The 12,635-nt window shown below is 40.7% G+C and overlaps 1 protein-coding gene across 6 annotated transcripts in view; it reads right to left on the minus strand.

Moving 5' to 3' along the window:
* Nucleotides 1-12,635, minus strand: part of DHX57 (DExH-box helicase 57) — a 58,549-nt gene that overhangs the window by 14,582 nt on the left and 31,332 nt on the right. For all 6 annotated transcript variants that reach the window (XR_010405531.1, XM_045884463.3, XM_064572133.1 and 3 more), the window contains 7 exons: nucleotides 10,384-10,500; nucleotides 6,654-6,750; nucleotides 5,711-5,884; nucleotides 4,896-5,096; nucleotides 3,430-3,706; nucleotides 1,069-1,164; nucleotides 683-766 (listed from right to left, as the gene is read on the minus strand). Coding sequence is in view for 5 of the 6 variants with exons in the window: in XM_045884463.3 (XP_045740419.1) it covers nucleotides 683-766; nucleotides 1,069-1,164; nucleotides 3,430-3,706; nucleotides 4,896-5,096; nucleotides 5,711-5,884; nucleotides 6,654-6,750; nucleotides 10,384-10,500 (1,046 nt within the window). In the remaining variant the exon portion in view is untranslated. The remainder of the gene's footprint in view (nucleotides 1-682; nucleotides 767-1,068; nucleotides 1,165-3,429; nucleotides 3,707-4,895; nucleotides 5,097-5,710; nucleotides 5,885-6,653; nucleotides 6,751-10,383; nucleotides 10,501-12,635) is intronic.

The following is a 12,635-nucleotide window of genomic DNA, read 5'->3' on the forward strand; positions in this document are numbered from 1 at the left end:
GCTTTACAAAGCTGTGTACCGCCATTACTCTGGCTTCTCCTACCGCTGTGGAAAAGTGCCAACAACACTGTCCCAACGGAGGACAGAGCCCTCTCCACTATGGCCCAGAAGAAGAGAAAGCTTCTCTTTCTTGTACACTCATTATTGACATCTCAGCCTCTGATGGACATAAGGAAAATGAACAAAACCTGGTTCAGGACTCATTCTTTCCTTTTGCGGAGAAGGTAAGGAGCTTGGTGATGGTCACAGACTGCTCTGAGAATATGATGAAAGCTATGGTCCCTCTCTCCACAATAAAGCACATATGTATAAGCATCTGATTTTGCATATAATTTCAGGGGTTTATAGATCCAGGTTAAGAACACCTGGTAGAATTCCTGAAAAAACTGACTTCCGGTAAGCAGTAATCTTCACAGTGTCATATTCTCCTATCCTCCACATAAGTAAACACAGATTCATTGAAAAGAGGAAAAGTGGGTCAGTTGAAAGGTTCAGTGCAGAAGGCCTCATGTCAGAGGATGTAAAACAGGAGTGTGTTTTACATGGCGGATAAAGCCAAGCATATTTCAGAAATGATACTTTTAATGTGAGGCAGGACAAGGGAAACAAAGTTGCAACACCCTCTGGTGTATGGCTACAATAGAAAAATGAATGAAAACAAACTGCCACAGAAACAACTCACCTGAAGAACTCTTCCAGACAAGAAGTTCTGTCTGCAGTAATTGTAACTTGCACGCATTCCTTCTTTCGTACTTAGCTGCCATCCCTAAATTTTGGAGAAAATAAAAGTGAACTTACTCTTTAGTGCCAATTCTGTTAATATACCTCAGCTATTGGGGCGCCTGGGTGGCTCAGTCGTTAAGCGTCTGCCTTCGGCTCAGGTCATGATCCCAGGGTCCTGGGATCGAGCCCCGCATCAGGCTCCCTGCTCTGTGGGAGGCTTGCTTCTCCCTCTCCCCCTCCCCCTGCTTGTGTTCCCTCTCTCGCTGTGTCTCTGTCAAATGAATAAATAAAAATCTTTAAAAATATATATATACACATACCTCAGCTATTAAGTTATATACTTACCTTATATGCTCGTAGAAGAGCCAGATAGTCGCTGTTTGCAAATGCAAATTCTAGCTTTTTCTGGTTAGCTTCCTCTTTTTTATCCCAGGGAGATACCTAAATGAGGAAAACCAGGTTTGAAGGGCACATTTTACCTGAGGTTTCTTTCTTTTTTTTCCTTCAAGATTTTATTTTTAAATAATCTCTATACCCAATGCGGGGTTCGAACTTACAAACCTGAGATCAAGAGTTGCATGCTCCACGGACTGAGCCAGCCAGGGGCCCCATGATTTTTGACAAGAATGCCAAGACCATTCAATGGTGAAAGAACAGTCTTTTCAACAAATAGTACTGGGACAACTGAATAGTCATATGCAAAAGAATGAAGTTGGACTCTTACCTCATGCCATTTACAAAAATTAACTCAAAATAGACCAAAGACCTTAATGTAAGAGCAAAAACTATAAAACTCTTATGGGGCGCCTGGGTGGCTCAGGTGGTTGGGTGTCCAACTCTTGATTTCGGCTCAGGTCATGATCTCAGGGTTGTGAGATCGAGCCCCACGTCGGGCTCCATGCTGAGCGTGGAGTCTGCTTAAGATACTCCCTCTCCCTCTGCCCCTTGCCCCACCCCCACTAAAAAATAAATAAAAATAAAACTATAAAACTTAGAAAACACAGAGAGATAAATGGAATAAAGCTTCATTAACTTTGGATCTGGCAATCAATTTTTTTTTAGTGTAGTTGACACACAATGTTACATTAGTTTCAGGTATACAACATAGCGATTTGACAAGTCAGTAATTGATACATTATGCTATGCTCACAAGGGTAGCTACCATCTGTCATCATACAACACTATTACAATATTGCTGACTATATTCTTTATGCTGTGCCTTTTATTCCCATGAGTTATTCATTCTATAACTGGAAGCCTGTATCTTCCACTCCCCTTCAGCCATTTTGGCAATGGGGTCTATTTTTTTTGTTTTTAAGATTCTTAACTATGACAATGGAAGCTCAAGGAACAAAAAAGTGGATAAACTGGACTTAATCAAAATTAATACCTTTAGTGTTTCAAAGGACATATCAAGAAAGTGAAAAAGGTAACCCAGAGAATGGGAGAAAATATTTGCAGATCATATTTCTCATAAGGGACCTGTATCCAGAATATATAAACAACTCTTACAAATCAATATTAAAAGATGAATAACCCAATTAAGAAATGGGCAAAGGATCTGAATAGACATTTCTTGAAAGAAGATATACAAATGGGAAATAAGCAAATGAAAAGTTTACTATCATTAGCCATCAGGGAAACACAAGTCGAAACTACAAATTCATACCCCCTAGTATGATTATAATAAAAAAGTCAGATAATAACAAGTGTTGGTGAAGATGGGGAGAAATTGCAACCCTGATAAAAGGTTGGCAGAATGTAATGTGCAGCTACTCTGGAAAAAGAACTGGAAGTTCCTCAGAAAGTGAAATATAGAGTTACTATTTGATCCAGTAATTTTACTCCTAGGTATATACCCAAGACAAATGAAAACATATGTCTACATAAAAACTTGTACATGAATGTTTACCAGCAAAGGTGGAAACAATCCCAAATGTCCATCCAGTGCTGAACGGATAAACAACATGTGGTACGTCCATACAAAGGATATTATTTGGCAAAGGAACAGAGTACTGATCTGTTACTATGTTATAGTGCATATGTTACCTATGTTACTACGCTGTAACATAAATGCACCTTAAAAGCATTATGCTAAGTGAAGAAGCCAGTCACAAAAGACCATATATTTTATTATTTCATTAATGTGAAATGTCTGGAAGAGGTAAATCTATGAAGACAGAAAGCAAACTGGTGGTTGCCTAGGGCTGTGGTGGATGAGGAATTAGAGGGGGGAAGGGGAGTGACTGCTAAGGGGTTTCTTAATGAGGTCACAGAAATGTTCTAAAACTGACCATGATGAGGACCACATAAAATTACTGAATGTACAATTTAAATGGGCGAATTATATTTCAATAAAGCTGTTAAAAAAAAAAGTGGTCCAATGTATTTACTGCCTGTTAAAATCATGCTGGGGCACTTTTGCTTGCTTGCATTTTCTGATTTTTCTTTAATGAGCATGGTGGAGCAGATACAATAAAAAGCACATTTAGGTTATTTCAATAAGTTGGATCTTCAGTTCTTAATCTTTATTTGAGGCATGGATTTCTTTGAGGATCAGACAAAAGTTACAGACATTGCGACCTAAGACTTCCCATCTATCATCCTCATAAGAAAATGTGTGGGCAGGCTCACATAACCCTGAATCCCCCCATGGTCCCCTTAGAGACCTCTGGACTCCAGTTTAGATGAATGTTGTTTACTTACAAAAGGAGACTTAAAAGCCAAACTGGCAGCAATGGTGAGGGCAGGATCCAGACAGCGGAAGATAGACCCAAACAGCATCAGTTTGCCGATTCTCACATCCACGGGCAGAGAGGCCAAGTGATACCCTAGGGGGGTCAGCTTTTCATCTGGAGTTAACGCTCCTAAGTCTCGTAATCGTATTTTTGAGGCACGGAGAGAGTCAGTGTGTGGCGGCTCAATGAGCCGAGAGAACACAGACTGGAGATTGTGAGTGCTAAACATCTCTAAAATTTTAATTCTACAAAAAGAAAACAAAATAGTAATTTGTCCATTTTATTTCTGGAGAGATGACACAGAGGAGTAAGCTTCTTTCTTGAATGAAAATAGTTGGTAATTTCCCAGACATACGCTTTCATAAGCCAGACAATGCTAAATACATTTTCTTTTTCTTTTGGGGGGGGAGGGGCAGCAGAAGAGGGAGAGAGAGAATCTTAAGCAGACTCTGAGCTGAGCATAGAGCCTGAAGTGGGGCTCGATCTTCCCACCCCGAGATCACGACCTGAGCCGAAATCAAGAGTTGGACACCCAACCGACTAAGCCACCCAGGTGCCCCTGAACTGTTTTTAAATCATATGTACCATGTAATTACATTTTCCCCTCTCTCATCCTCCCTCATGGGTCATTCAACTTCCAAAACTTTCTCAGATCTCTCCGCTCCTCTTCATTTGCACTGTTACTACCTTAGTTCAAAGCAACTGCTTGCCCAACTTCTTAAGACCTGACTGTGGACACTTAAAAGCAGGGCCTGAGTCTTGTATCCTATCTCTAGTGCTTAGCTCAACCCCTGGCAAATGGAAGGCTTTCAAAATATACCTGCTGGATAAAAGGAGAGCTATAACTTCTTTGTACTAGTAACTTTTTGCTTTGGGTTATTATTTTATGGGCATACTCCCTCAAAGCAGTGACTGGGTCAGAGGGCATGGGTTCTTACTAATGCCAACCACATTTTCAGAAAGGTTGAACCAAAGGTTGCCCAGCTTCAATAACACTGAGTTCAATCATTCATTCATTAAATCCTATTTTATGAAATTTGTTTTTTGTTCATCAGGTAAATAAGGATGTTTCTCAAGTTGTTTTTGTTCACTTTGCTCTGATAATGAGGCTGTAGATCTTTTTGCCTTTTATGATTTAATATTGGTGTTGCCCCTAGCAGAAATTTCTTGATAAGTTAGATTACTTTCCTGAGTTACAAATGTATTCTTAAGCTCTATTTTAGGGCCATTCTTTGCAATGTAAGAGATCTTCATGTGCAGAAAGTTAACACGAATGGTAAAGGCAACACTGAAGAGCTCTTCCTTTGCAAATGAGTGAATTCATCCATGTCCACTCTCAGCAAAATGTCTCCTACTAAGAAGAAGAACCCACGGGACTTCGGGTGAGAAATATGTAGACCTTCTGGAAGCCAGAACACAAAGATCAAGGTGTACCTCAGACACAGCTGTTCCAACGGCACTCTTTGGATCTCTGGCAGCTGCTGCTTTAACAGCTGGTGATTGAAGTGATGGCTGGTGAATAAGTGGAAGCAGACCCCAGAGGCAACCCGGCCCGCTCGACCCTTTCTCTGCAGAGCATTGGCTTGAGAGACAAAAGTATCCTCTAGGCTCTCCATCCCTTTGCTGGCGTCATATCTACAGAGAAAGAGAAAATGGAAAAAGGAATTATTCTATAAAAACATGGCTAAGACCCTGCTTAGCATGGACAGAGCAGATGCACTACCTTACTTCCACCAAAGGACAAGTGTCCGGTGTGTTCTCGGGTAGTTCAGTCTGTGGTGGGAGCACACAGCGCGAATTTCAGTGGCATCAAATGTTGGTGAACTACATGCAGTTCCTTTATGCGACCTTTTCTTTTTTGTGTATTTATTTGACAAATAAAAACTGTATATACTTAAGGTGTACAATGTGATGTTTTGATAAATGCGTACACTGTGAAATGGTTACCGCAATCAAACTAATGAACACATCCATCACCACCTAAGTCACCTCTTTTTCACTCAAGCACATGTAAAGCGTATGGAAAAAAGAGAGGAAAAATAATTACTTCCAAGGTAAAACCTGAAAACTTTCCACCACCGTTTGACTTTGAGACTAGGGCCCCGGTACAGAATCACTCATATATACCCACGTAGTTTTCCTAAAACATTTTTCAAACGGCAATCCGTGTCGCTCAAGAGCATCGTCACTGACATGTCACTCTCACTGAGGCATCTTTAACCCTCCTCTACTGGGCCAAAGGAGAATACCTCTTCTCTTTCATTTTCCCAGAGTCAATGACATAGACAACATCGTCGATGGTTATGGATGTCTCAGCAATGTTGGTGGAAATTATAATCTTTGTTACACCCACAGGGGGTTTTACAAACACTGCCTGCTGCTCTTCACTGGATAAAGATGAATGAAGTGGGTGAACCACACATCTGAAAGGAAAGAGAAGCACATTTAGTGTCCTAGCACTAAAGGCTGAAATTGGATTCATGGTGGGTGAATTTCTATTACAACTAGCAACAGGACTCCCAAGTATCAGCAGCTTCCTTCTAAATGGGAAGGTTCCTTCCAAGCCTTACAAAACATGAACTCAGTTCTATGAACTAGAAACCTCGCACCACCTTGGGAAAAACTGGAGGGTAACTCAGTAGTAAATGATCAAGAAGGACTATAGTTGCTATTCTACAAGTAACAAGCCTAGAGCACACTAACAGTAGAGAATCGTTTTTCCTCTGTCTTTAAATGCAGAGAATAAGAGGCAGTATGTATGCTCAGAGGCTTCGTTCTTGTATTTCTAGGGAGCGTTTAACCCTTCAGGACTTGTCCCCTTGGGTATGAAAACACACGTCTTGCTACTGGAAAAGAAACTGTTACAAATTACTTTTTTCTCAAATGGCAGCATTTCTTTGCTGTTACTCACACTGGCTTCTCCCATGCCTCCTACTTGGCAACTGAAATCACAGGCAATTTTGCTGAGTCACTACGCTAAGTGAAGAGAAATATTTTTATTTAATGGAATGGGAATGATTGCTTCCCTGGAACAGATAGGTCTGTCTCCTTCCAGCTGGCATACACAAACATATTCTTAAGGAGTGACACCAGGGTCTAAAGAGGGTGATGGCTGTCAGAGACCGTTCTGGTTAGTCATCTTTGCATGTACCTGCAACAGATGGTTAAGGATATGGAAAGCAATTAACTTACCGATGACTGCGTCTATTGTTGAAAAGAGAATTAGATTGTAGCTGTTCATATAGCATTTTGATTTCTGCTAGTCCCGGTAAAAATACAAGTATAGCACCTGGGTACATAAAAAGAATCAATGTGATAGATGCAAAAAAGGAAAAACTAATATGGACTATAGAGCTATTTTAAATTTTTAAAAATGTAATAATCTGAGATTTTTTTCCACTGCCAATTTTTTTTGTAAAGTCCCCAGGGACTTAAATGGATAGCAGTGTTTTTCATACATTTTCTGACTTAACTCCAAAATGAATGGGGTATTATTATCTTTCCACAAGAGGAAAAACTGAAGTGTAGAAAAATATAATACCTTAAGTTATACAAGAATCATTAGCGAAGCTCTTTAAACATACTTCTACTGTGCACCAGGCACTGACATTGTTTTTCTAGGAAGAGTTATCCTGCTAATCTTGTAAGACAGGAAGACTCTTCTATTAGTAAATAAAATCCATAAACATTTCACTAGAAATGAGAAAAAGAAAATACAATTGGCTGGCCAACCTGAAAATCTAAATTCAGATATATGGTGGAGAGGCAGCACATTAACTAACCATGACATATTAACAGTTTATGGGCTTTTAAATTTTACATTAAAGAAAATAAACAGTGATAACTAAAAATAGAATATTTCCGTGCCAAGAGTGGGCACTCAGCAAGTCACCTTCTTTTGTGCTTTATCCCGAGAGGAAATTGACACCATCCTCACTAGCCCCTCCTTTAATCCCACAAATATTTATTGGGTGCCTATGTCAGCTCTGTGCTAGGTACAGTGAACTATAAACCGAAGACCTGCCCACAAGGAACACAGGACCTATTATTTATCACAGTTATTCTCCCAACGAAGTAAATAAGGAAACGAAATCATTACAAAAATGGAACCCTGAAGGAGGCAAAAGATATCTTTGAGGGTTAGTTTCAACACTTCATAGTATACAAAGCATGTTTACATACACTACCTCATTTGATCCTCACAACCACCCATTAAGGTTATTAGTACTTTCAAAGTGACTCAGTAACTTGGCCAGGCGACAATGTTACTTAAGAGTGGGGCCTGACACAAACCTAAGGTTTTGGGCACCAAATCCATGCTCTTTCCGTTACACGTTCCGTCTTCCTCTCTACTAAAATACCACAAAATTTAAGAGTGGTAAAATTGGCTCAGGTCATGATCTCAGGGCTGTGATCTCGAGCCCCTCGATAGGCTCCTTGCTCAGCGGGGAGTCTGCTTAAGTTTCTCTCTCGCTCTCCCTCTGTCCAACCCCCATCTTCCCCATGCTCTCGCTTTAAAATAAATAAATCAATCTTTTTTTTTTAAGATTTTATTTATTTATTGGAGATGCTCCATGTCACAACCCTGACATCACAACCTGAGCTGAAACGAAGAGTCAGTTGTTTAACTGACTGTGCCACCCAGGCACCCCATAAATAAATCAAATGTTTAAAAAAAAAAAAGAGTGATAAAATAAACATATGGATGGGAAAAATTTTTTTGTCTATTTTTTTTTTTTTTTAAGATTTTATTTATTTATTTGACAGAGACACAGCGAGAGAGGGAACACAAGCAGGGGGAGTGGGAGAGGGAGAAGCAGGCTTCCCGCTGAGCAGGGAGCCCGATGCGGGGCTCGATCCCAGGACACTGGGATCATGACCTGAGCCGAAGGCAGACGCTCAATGACTGAGCCACCCAGGCACCCCTGTCTATATTTTTATGTGCCTTCTGATCTGCTCTGCCCTCACAGCTTGGCCAGCTGTATTGGGAATACTTTTTTTTTTTTCAGGTTTATTTATTTTTTTTTCTTTTCTTTCTTTTTTTTTTGGTGAGTAAAGGAATAGAAGTTTATTAAGTGAAGATACAGAAAAAGCTCTCAAGAGTGCGAGCACCCCGACAGGGTTGCGACAGGGTTGCCAAGGAGGGCCTTTAGGGTTGGTCTTTTATAGAAAGCTAACCAGGGAACTTAAATTCTTTTAACATCTCTATTGATAACACCTTCAATGGCCTACTTCCTTTTTAGGGGCTGGTTAGTCTTTTGTTGGTCACAGGTGATTATCATAAAGACACCCACCCCACACGACCCACCCTGCACACCTAGGGCAGGGTGGTCCCCCTCTGAATTCACGTAATTTTCTAACAGTTCTTTTTGTCTGCCATGCCTGATGTTTTTCAACAATCATCTTTTCCTTTGGGATGAAACAAGACATTCAGCCCAGTGATAATGCATTAGCTGACACTGACTACTTGCCAAGACATAACAAACTTCAATCCTTTCATGTGGCTCATACGGCTCTATAGAAAATACCACGTAATGATTACAGTCTAGGCAGAGGAGGGCAGCCATTCCCACTTCTCTAAAGCACTGCGTAGTGAGCACATCATGGAACTGTTTGATCAACTTACGATCACCCAACAATGGCTGCATCTATTCATGTGACAAATATTTACTCTGTACCTAAATATTCCAGGTGCCGTCCTAGGGTCTGAGGAACACACTGGTGCACGATAAATCCTTATTCTTAAGGAGTTTGCATTCTATTGAAGGAAACTGTCAGTAAGCAGAACTATAATTCTGGATATTGTGAAGTGCTATATTGAAAATGAAAATCACTTTTGGATATCATGCTAGAGTAAGGGGTAGGTGGTGAGAAAACAGATATGGTGGTCAGAGAAGACTTCTCTGAAGAGAAGATATTTGACAGAAACCTGAGTGATGGGAAGGATTCAGTAATGAGAAGACTTGGGGGATAAAGGACTGCAAGTGAGGTTAAGAAGGCCACTGGGATGGGAAGACAGCCAGCAAGGGGAAAGCAGTAGCAGGAGTAACAGTGATCTCAGCAATAATAACGACGATGTATGTTATAATTATAATGTTACCATTATTAGGGGTAGTAGATACTATATGCCAGGCACGATGCTAAGTGCTTTACATATGGTTTCTTTCTCACTTTTTAATTTTTTTAATTATTGTGTTATGTTAATCACCATACATCATTAGTTTTTGATGTCTTTCTTACTTTTTAAAAAAGATTTTATTTTTAAGTAATCTCTACACCCAACACGGGGCTCAAACTCATAATCCTGAGATCAAGAGTCACATGTTCCACTGACTGAGCCAGCCAGGCGCCCCCACATATGGTTTCTTTTAATCCTAAAAATAGCTATATGTCAGAGGAATTATGATTGTTTTCATTTCACAAACAAGGAAACTGAGGCAGAGCAAGGATAAGGACTTTATCCAAGACTACACGTTCCTGAGTAGCAGAGCTAGAAGTTTATCAGACTCCAAAGCCGGTTCTTTTAACCCTCCTGCCCTGTGACCTCCATGTACACAGTCTTCATGGGATTCAAACACTCATTACCAGACTCCCATTTAGCCCGGGGCTGAGTGTTTACCATGTGGATCACCCAGGCCTTCTTTTCAGCTTTCGTCCTTTTGGACTTTGTATTGTTAACATCTTTTTGCTCAGTGGGAAACAAAAGAATGCTGAACAAAAAGGAGTTGGTGAACCTCAAAAAGTAAAAGGTAAAATTTCCCCCTGAAAAGCCTAATAAGCAACCTTATATGCAATTGGGGGTGAAAAAGTAAGGGTGGGGGCAAGGGTTCCAGGAAGGGAGGCTGCCCCCACAGCACCCACTCTATCTCAGTGAGTGAGCTATCTTCCCTTTTGCCGTCTTACAAAGACAAGAAGCGGTTACCTGGAGGGTAGGAGTGCTTTCCATCTACAATCCACTCTAACAAGGCCTCTATTAATTGAAGATTCACCTTTTCGAAATCCATGATGGACATTGTTTTGATGACCGATTTGCTAACCCCTGAAAGAAAGGTAAAAATCAGAAGGATAATTATACCTTATTAAAGACAATGATGCCTGTGAACTAGGTGAGTCTCTTGATTTAATGACACAGATGTTCACATTTATGCACCGAAATGAATCGTTTTCTTTCAGTCTCTCAGAAAATACATGTTTACGAGGAGCACTTTTTGTTGAACAATGACTCAAAGAACAGGCACCTGACCCTGCTGGAAAGGCCCAGATCGGCCACGTTTTTCTTTCTTCCCTCCCCTCTTTTCTCCATCATACATTTATTGACAATTTAGATCCTAGAAACAAAATTCAAAGTCAAATACACTTTAGAAAGCCCTTCCAGATTCAATCAAGACATGAGTCAGATCAGATGGAAATCCAGGTAACAGTGATCCAGGGCAATCAACAGAGACCACAGCTTTTACCAACAACTTCACGACAGTGACTCTTAACCTTTAGGTTCCTTTGAGAAAAGGACAAAAGTTCTGGATCTTCCCTGAAAAATACATGTGATTTTAATGGCTTCACCAACAACCCCTGAATTCTAGTCACAGACTTTCAGGTTAAGGTCTCCAGTCCCTTTTTAATTTATCTGAGGCCTAGTGACAGATACAGTTCTTTGGGCTATACTGTGTGCCTGAGCTCTTTTCAAAACAAATAGCATATTCTTGGGGAGACTAACTCTCCAAAGACTGCTGGCCTTTCTTCTCAGGTCCTCTTAATAGCCCATTGCCCTGAATAGTCTAACTGGAACAAAATAGCTGCAGGTGATATGAAGGAAGGGAAGCTTCCTATATTATGCTGAAGTTTGAAGAGGGGCAAAAGCAGTTTTAAACAATGTTATTCTGGCAGTGTGAACCCTATGTTGGTCAAACATGAAAAGAAAGGATGTGGTTGGGTGTGGAGGGCAGAGAAGGAATCATTTTTATATGTCAAGATTCCAAAAAGCAGACTTTTCAAAAAGGAGAAGGATTAGCTAACACTAAAAAAGAGAGTGAATGTAATTTTTAAAAAACTTTTAATAGTTTGGCAGTTTTTGCTAATCAATTATACACTTAAAAGGACTGACTATTATTATTATTTAACTAGAAAAAGTTTTAAAAATTGAACTCAGAATCATTATTTAATTTTCTGAGGAGAGAGCCTTGAGATCAACCAGCCCCGGTCTTTTCTTGGTACAGGGAGCGGTCTGCCCACTACCAGACAGAAGCTACTGGCAGAGCCGGGTTTCTTGACCACAAATCTTCCATCCTCCTCCTTCAGAAAGAAGCTCTCAGCAGTGCTTTCTGAACTTTGGTAACCTGTGTGCTTGAAATTAGAAAGGCCTGGCTTCGATCCAGGCATAATTTTTATTTATTTTAAAAAAGAATTTTATTTATTTCTTTTAGAGAGAGATAGACAGACAAGTGGGGGGAGGGACAGAGGGAGAGGGAAGGAGAATCTCAAGCAGCCTCCACGCTGAGTGTAGAGCCCGGCATGAAACTTAATCTCACAACCCTGAGATCATGACTTGAACTAAAATCAAGGGTTGGATGCTTAGCCTACTGAGCCACCCAGGCGCCCCATCCAGTCATAATTTTTATTTTTTAAAAAGATTTTATTTATGGGCGCCTGGGTGGCTCAGTTGGTTAAGCGTCTGCCTTCAGCTCAGGTCATGATCCCAGGTCATGATCCCAGGGTCCTGGGATCGAGTCCCGCATCGGGTTCCCCGCTCCGCGGGGAGCCTGCTTCTCCCTCTCCCGCTCCCCCTGCTTGTTTTTTTTTTTTTAAAGATTTTATTTATTTATTTGACAGAGAGAGAGACAGCGAGAGAGGGAACACAAGCAGGGGGAGCGGGAGAGGGAGAAGCAGGCTCCCCGCGGAGCGGGGAACCCGATGCGGGACTCGATCCCAGGACCCTGGGATCATGACCTGAACTGAAGGCAGACGCTTAACGACTGGCACCCCCAGTCATAATTTTTAAAGAAAATTCTGAAATTTCTGAAATAATTTAATAGAATAAGGAAATGGGAATTATCAGCTGGTGTGATGTACAGAAAGAACACAAATTTTTGACTCAGACATAGTTTAATTAGAATTACAAATGTGCACTCACTAGCTGGGCACTGTGCTATGGATTTGTATTATCTCATTTAATTCCCT

The sequence above is a fragment of the Mirounga angustirostris genome, unplaced genomic scaffold, assembly GCF_029215605.1.
Source record: "Mirounga angustirostris isolate CCGP_5_RB_7025 unplaced genomic scaffold, mMirAng1.0.hap1 SCAF_10, whole genome shotgun sequence".
Taxonomy (NCBI): Eukaryota; Metazoa; Chordata; class Mammalia; order Carnivora; family Phocidae; genus Mirounga; species Mirounga angustirostris.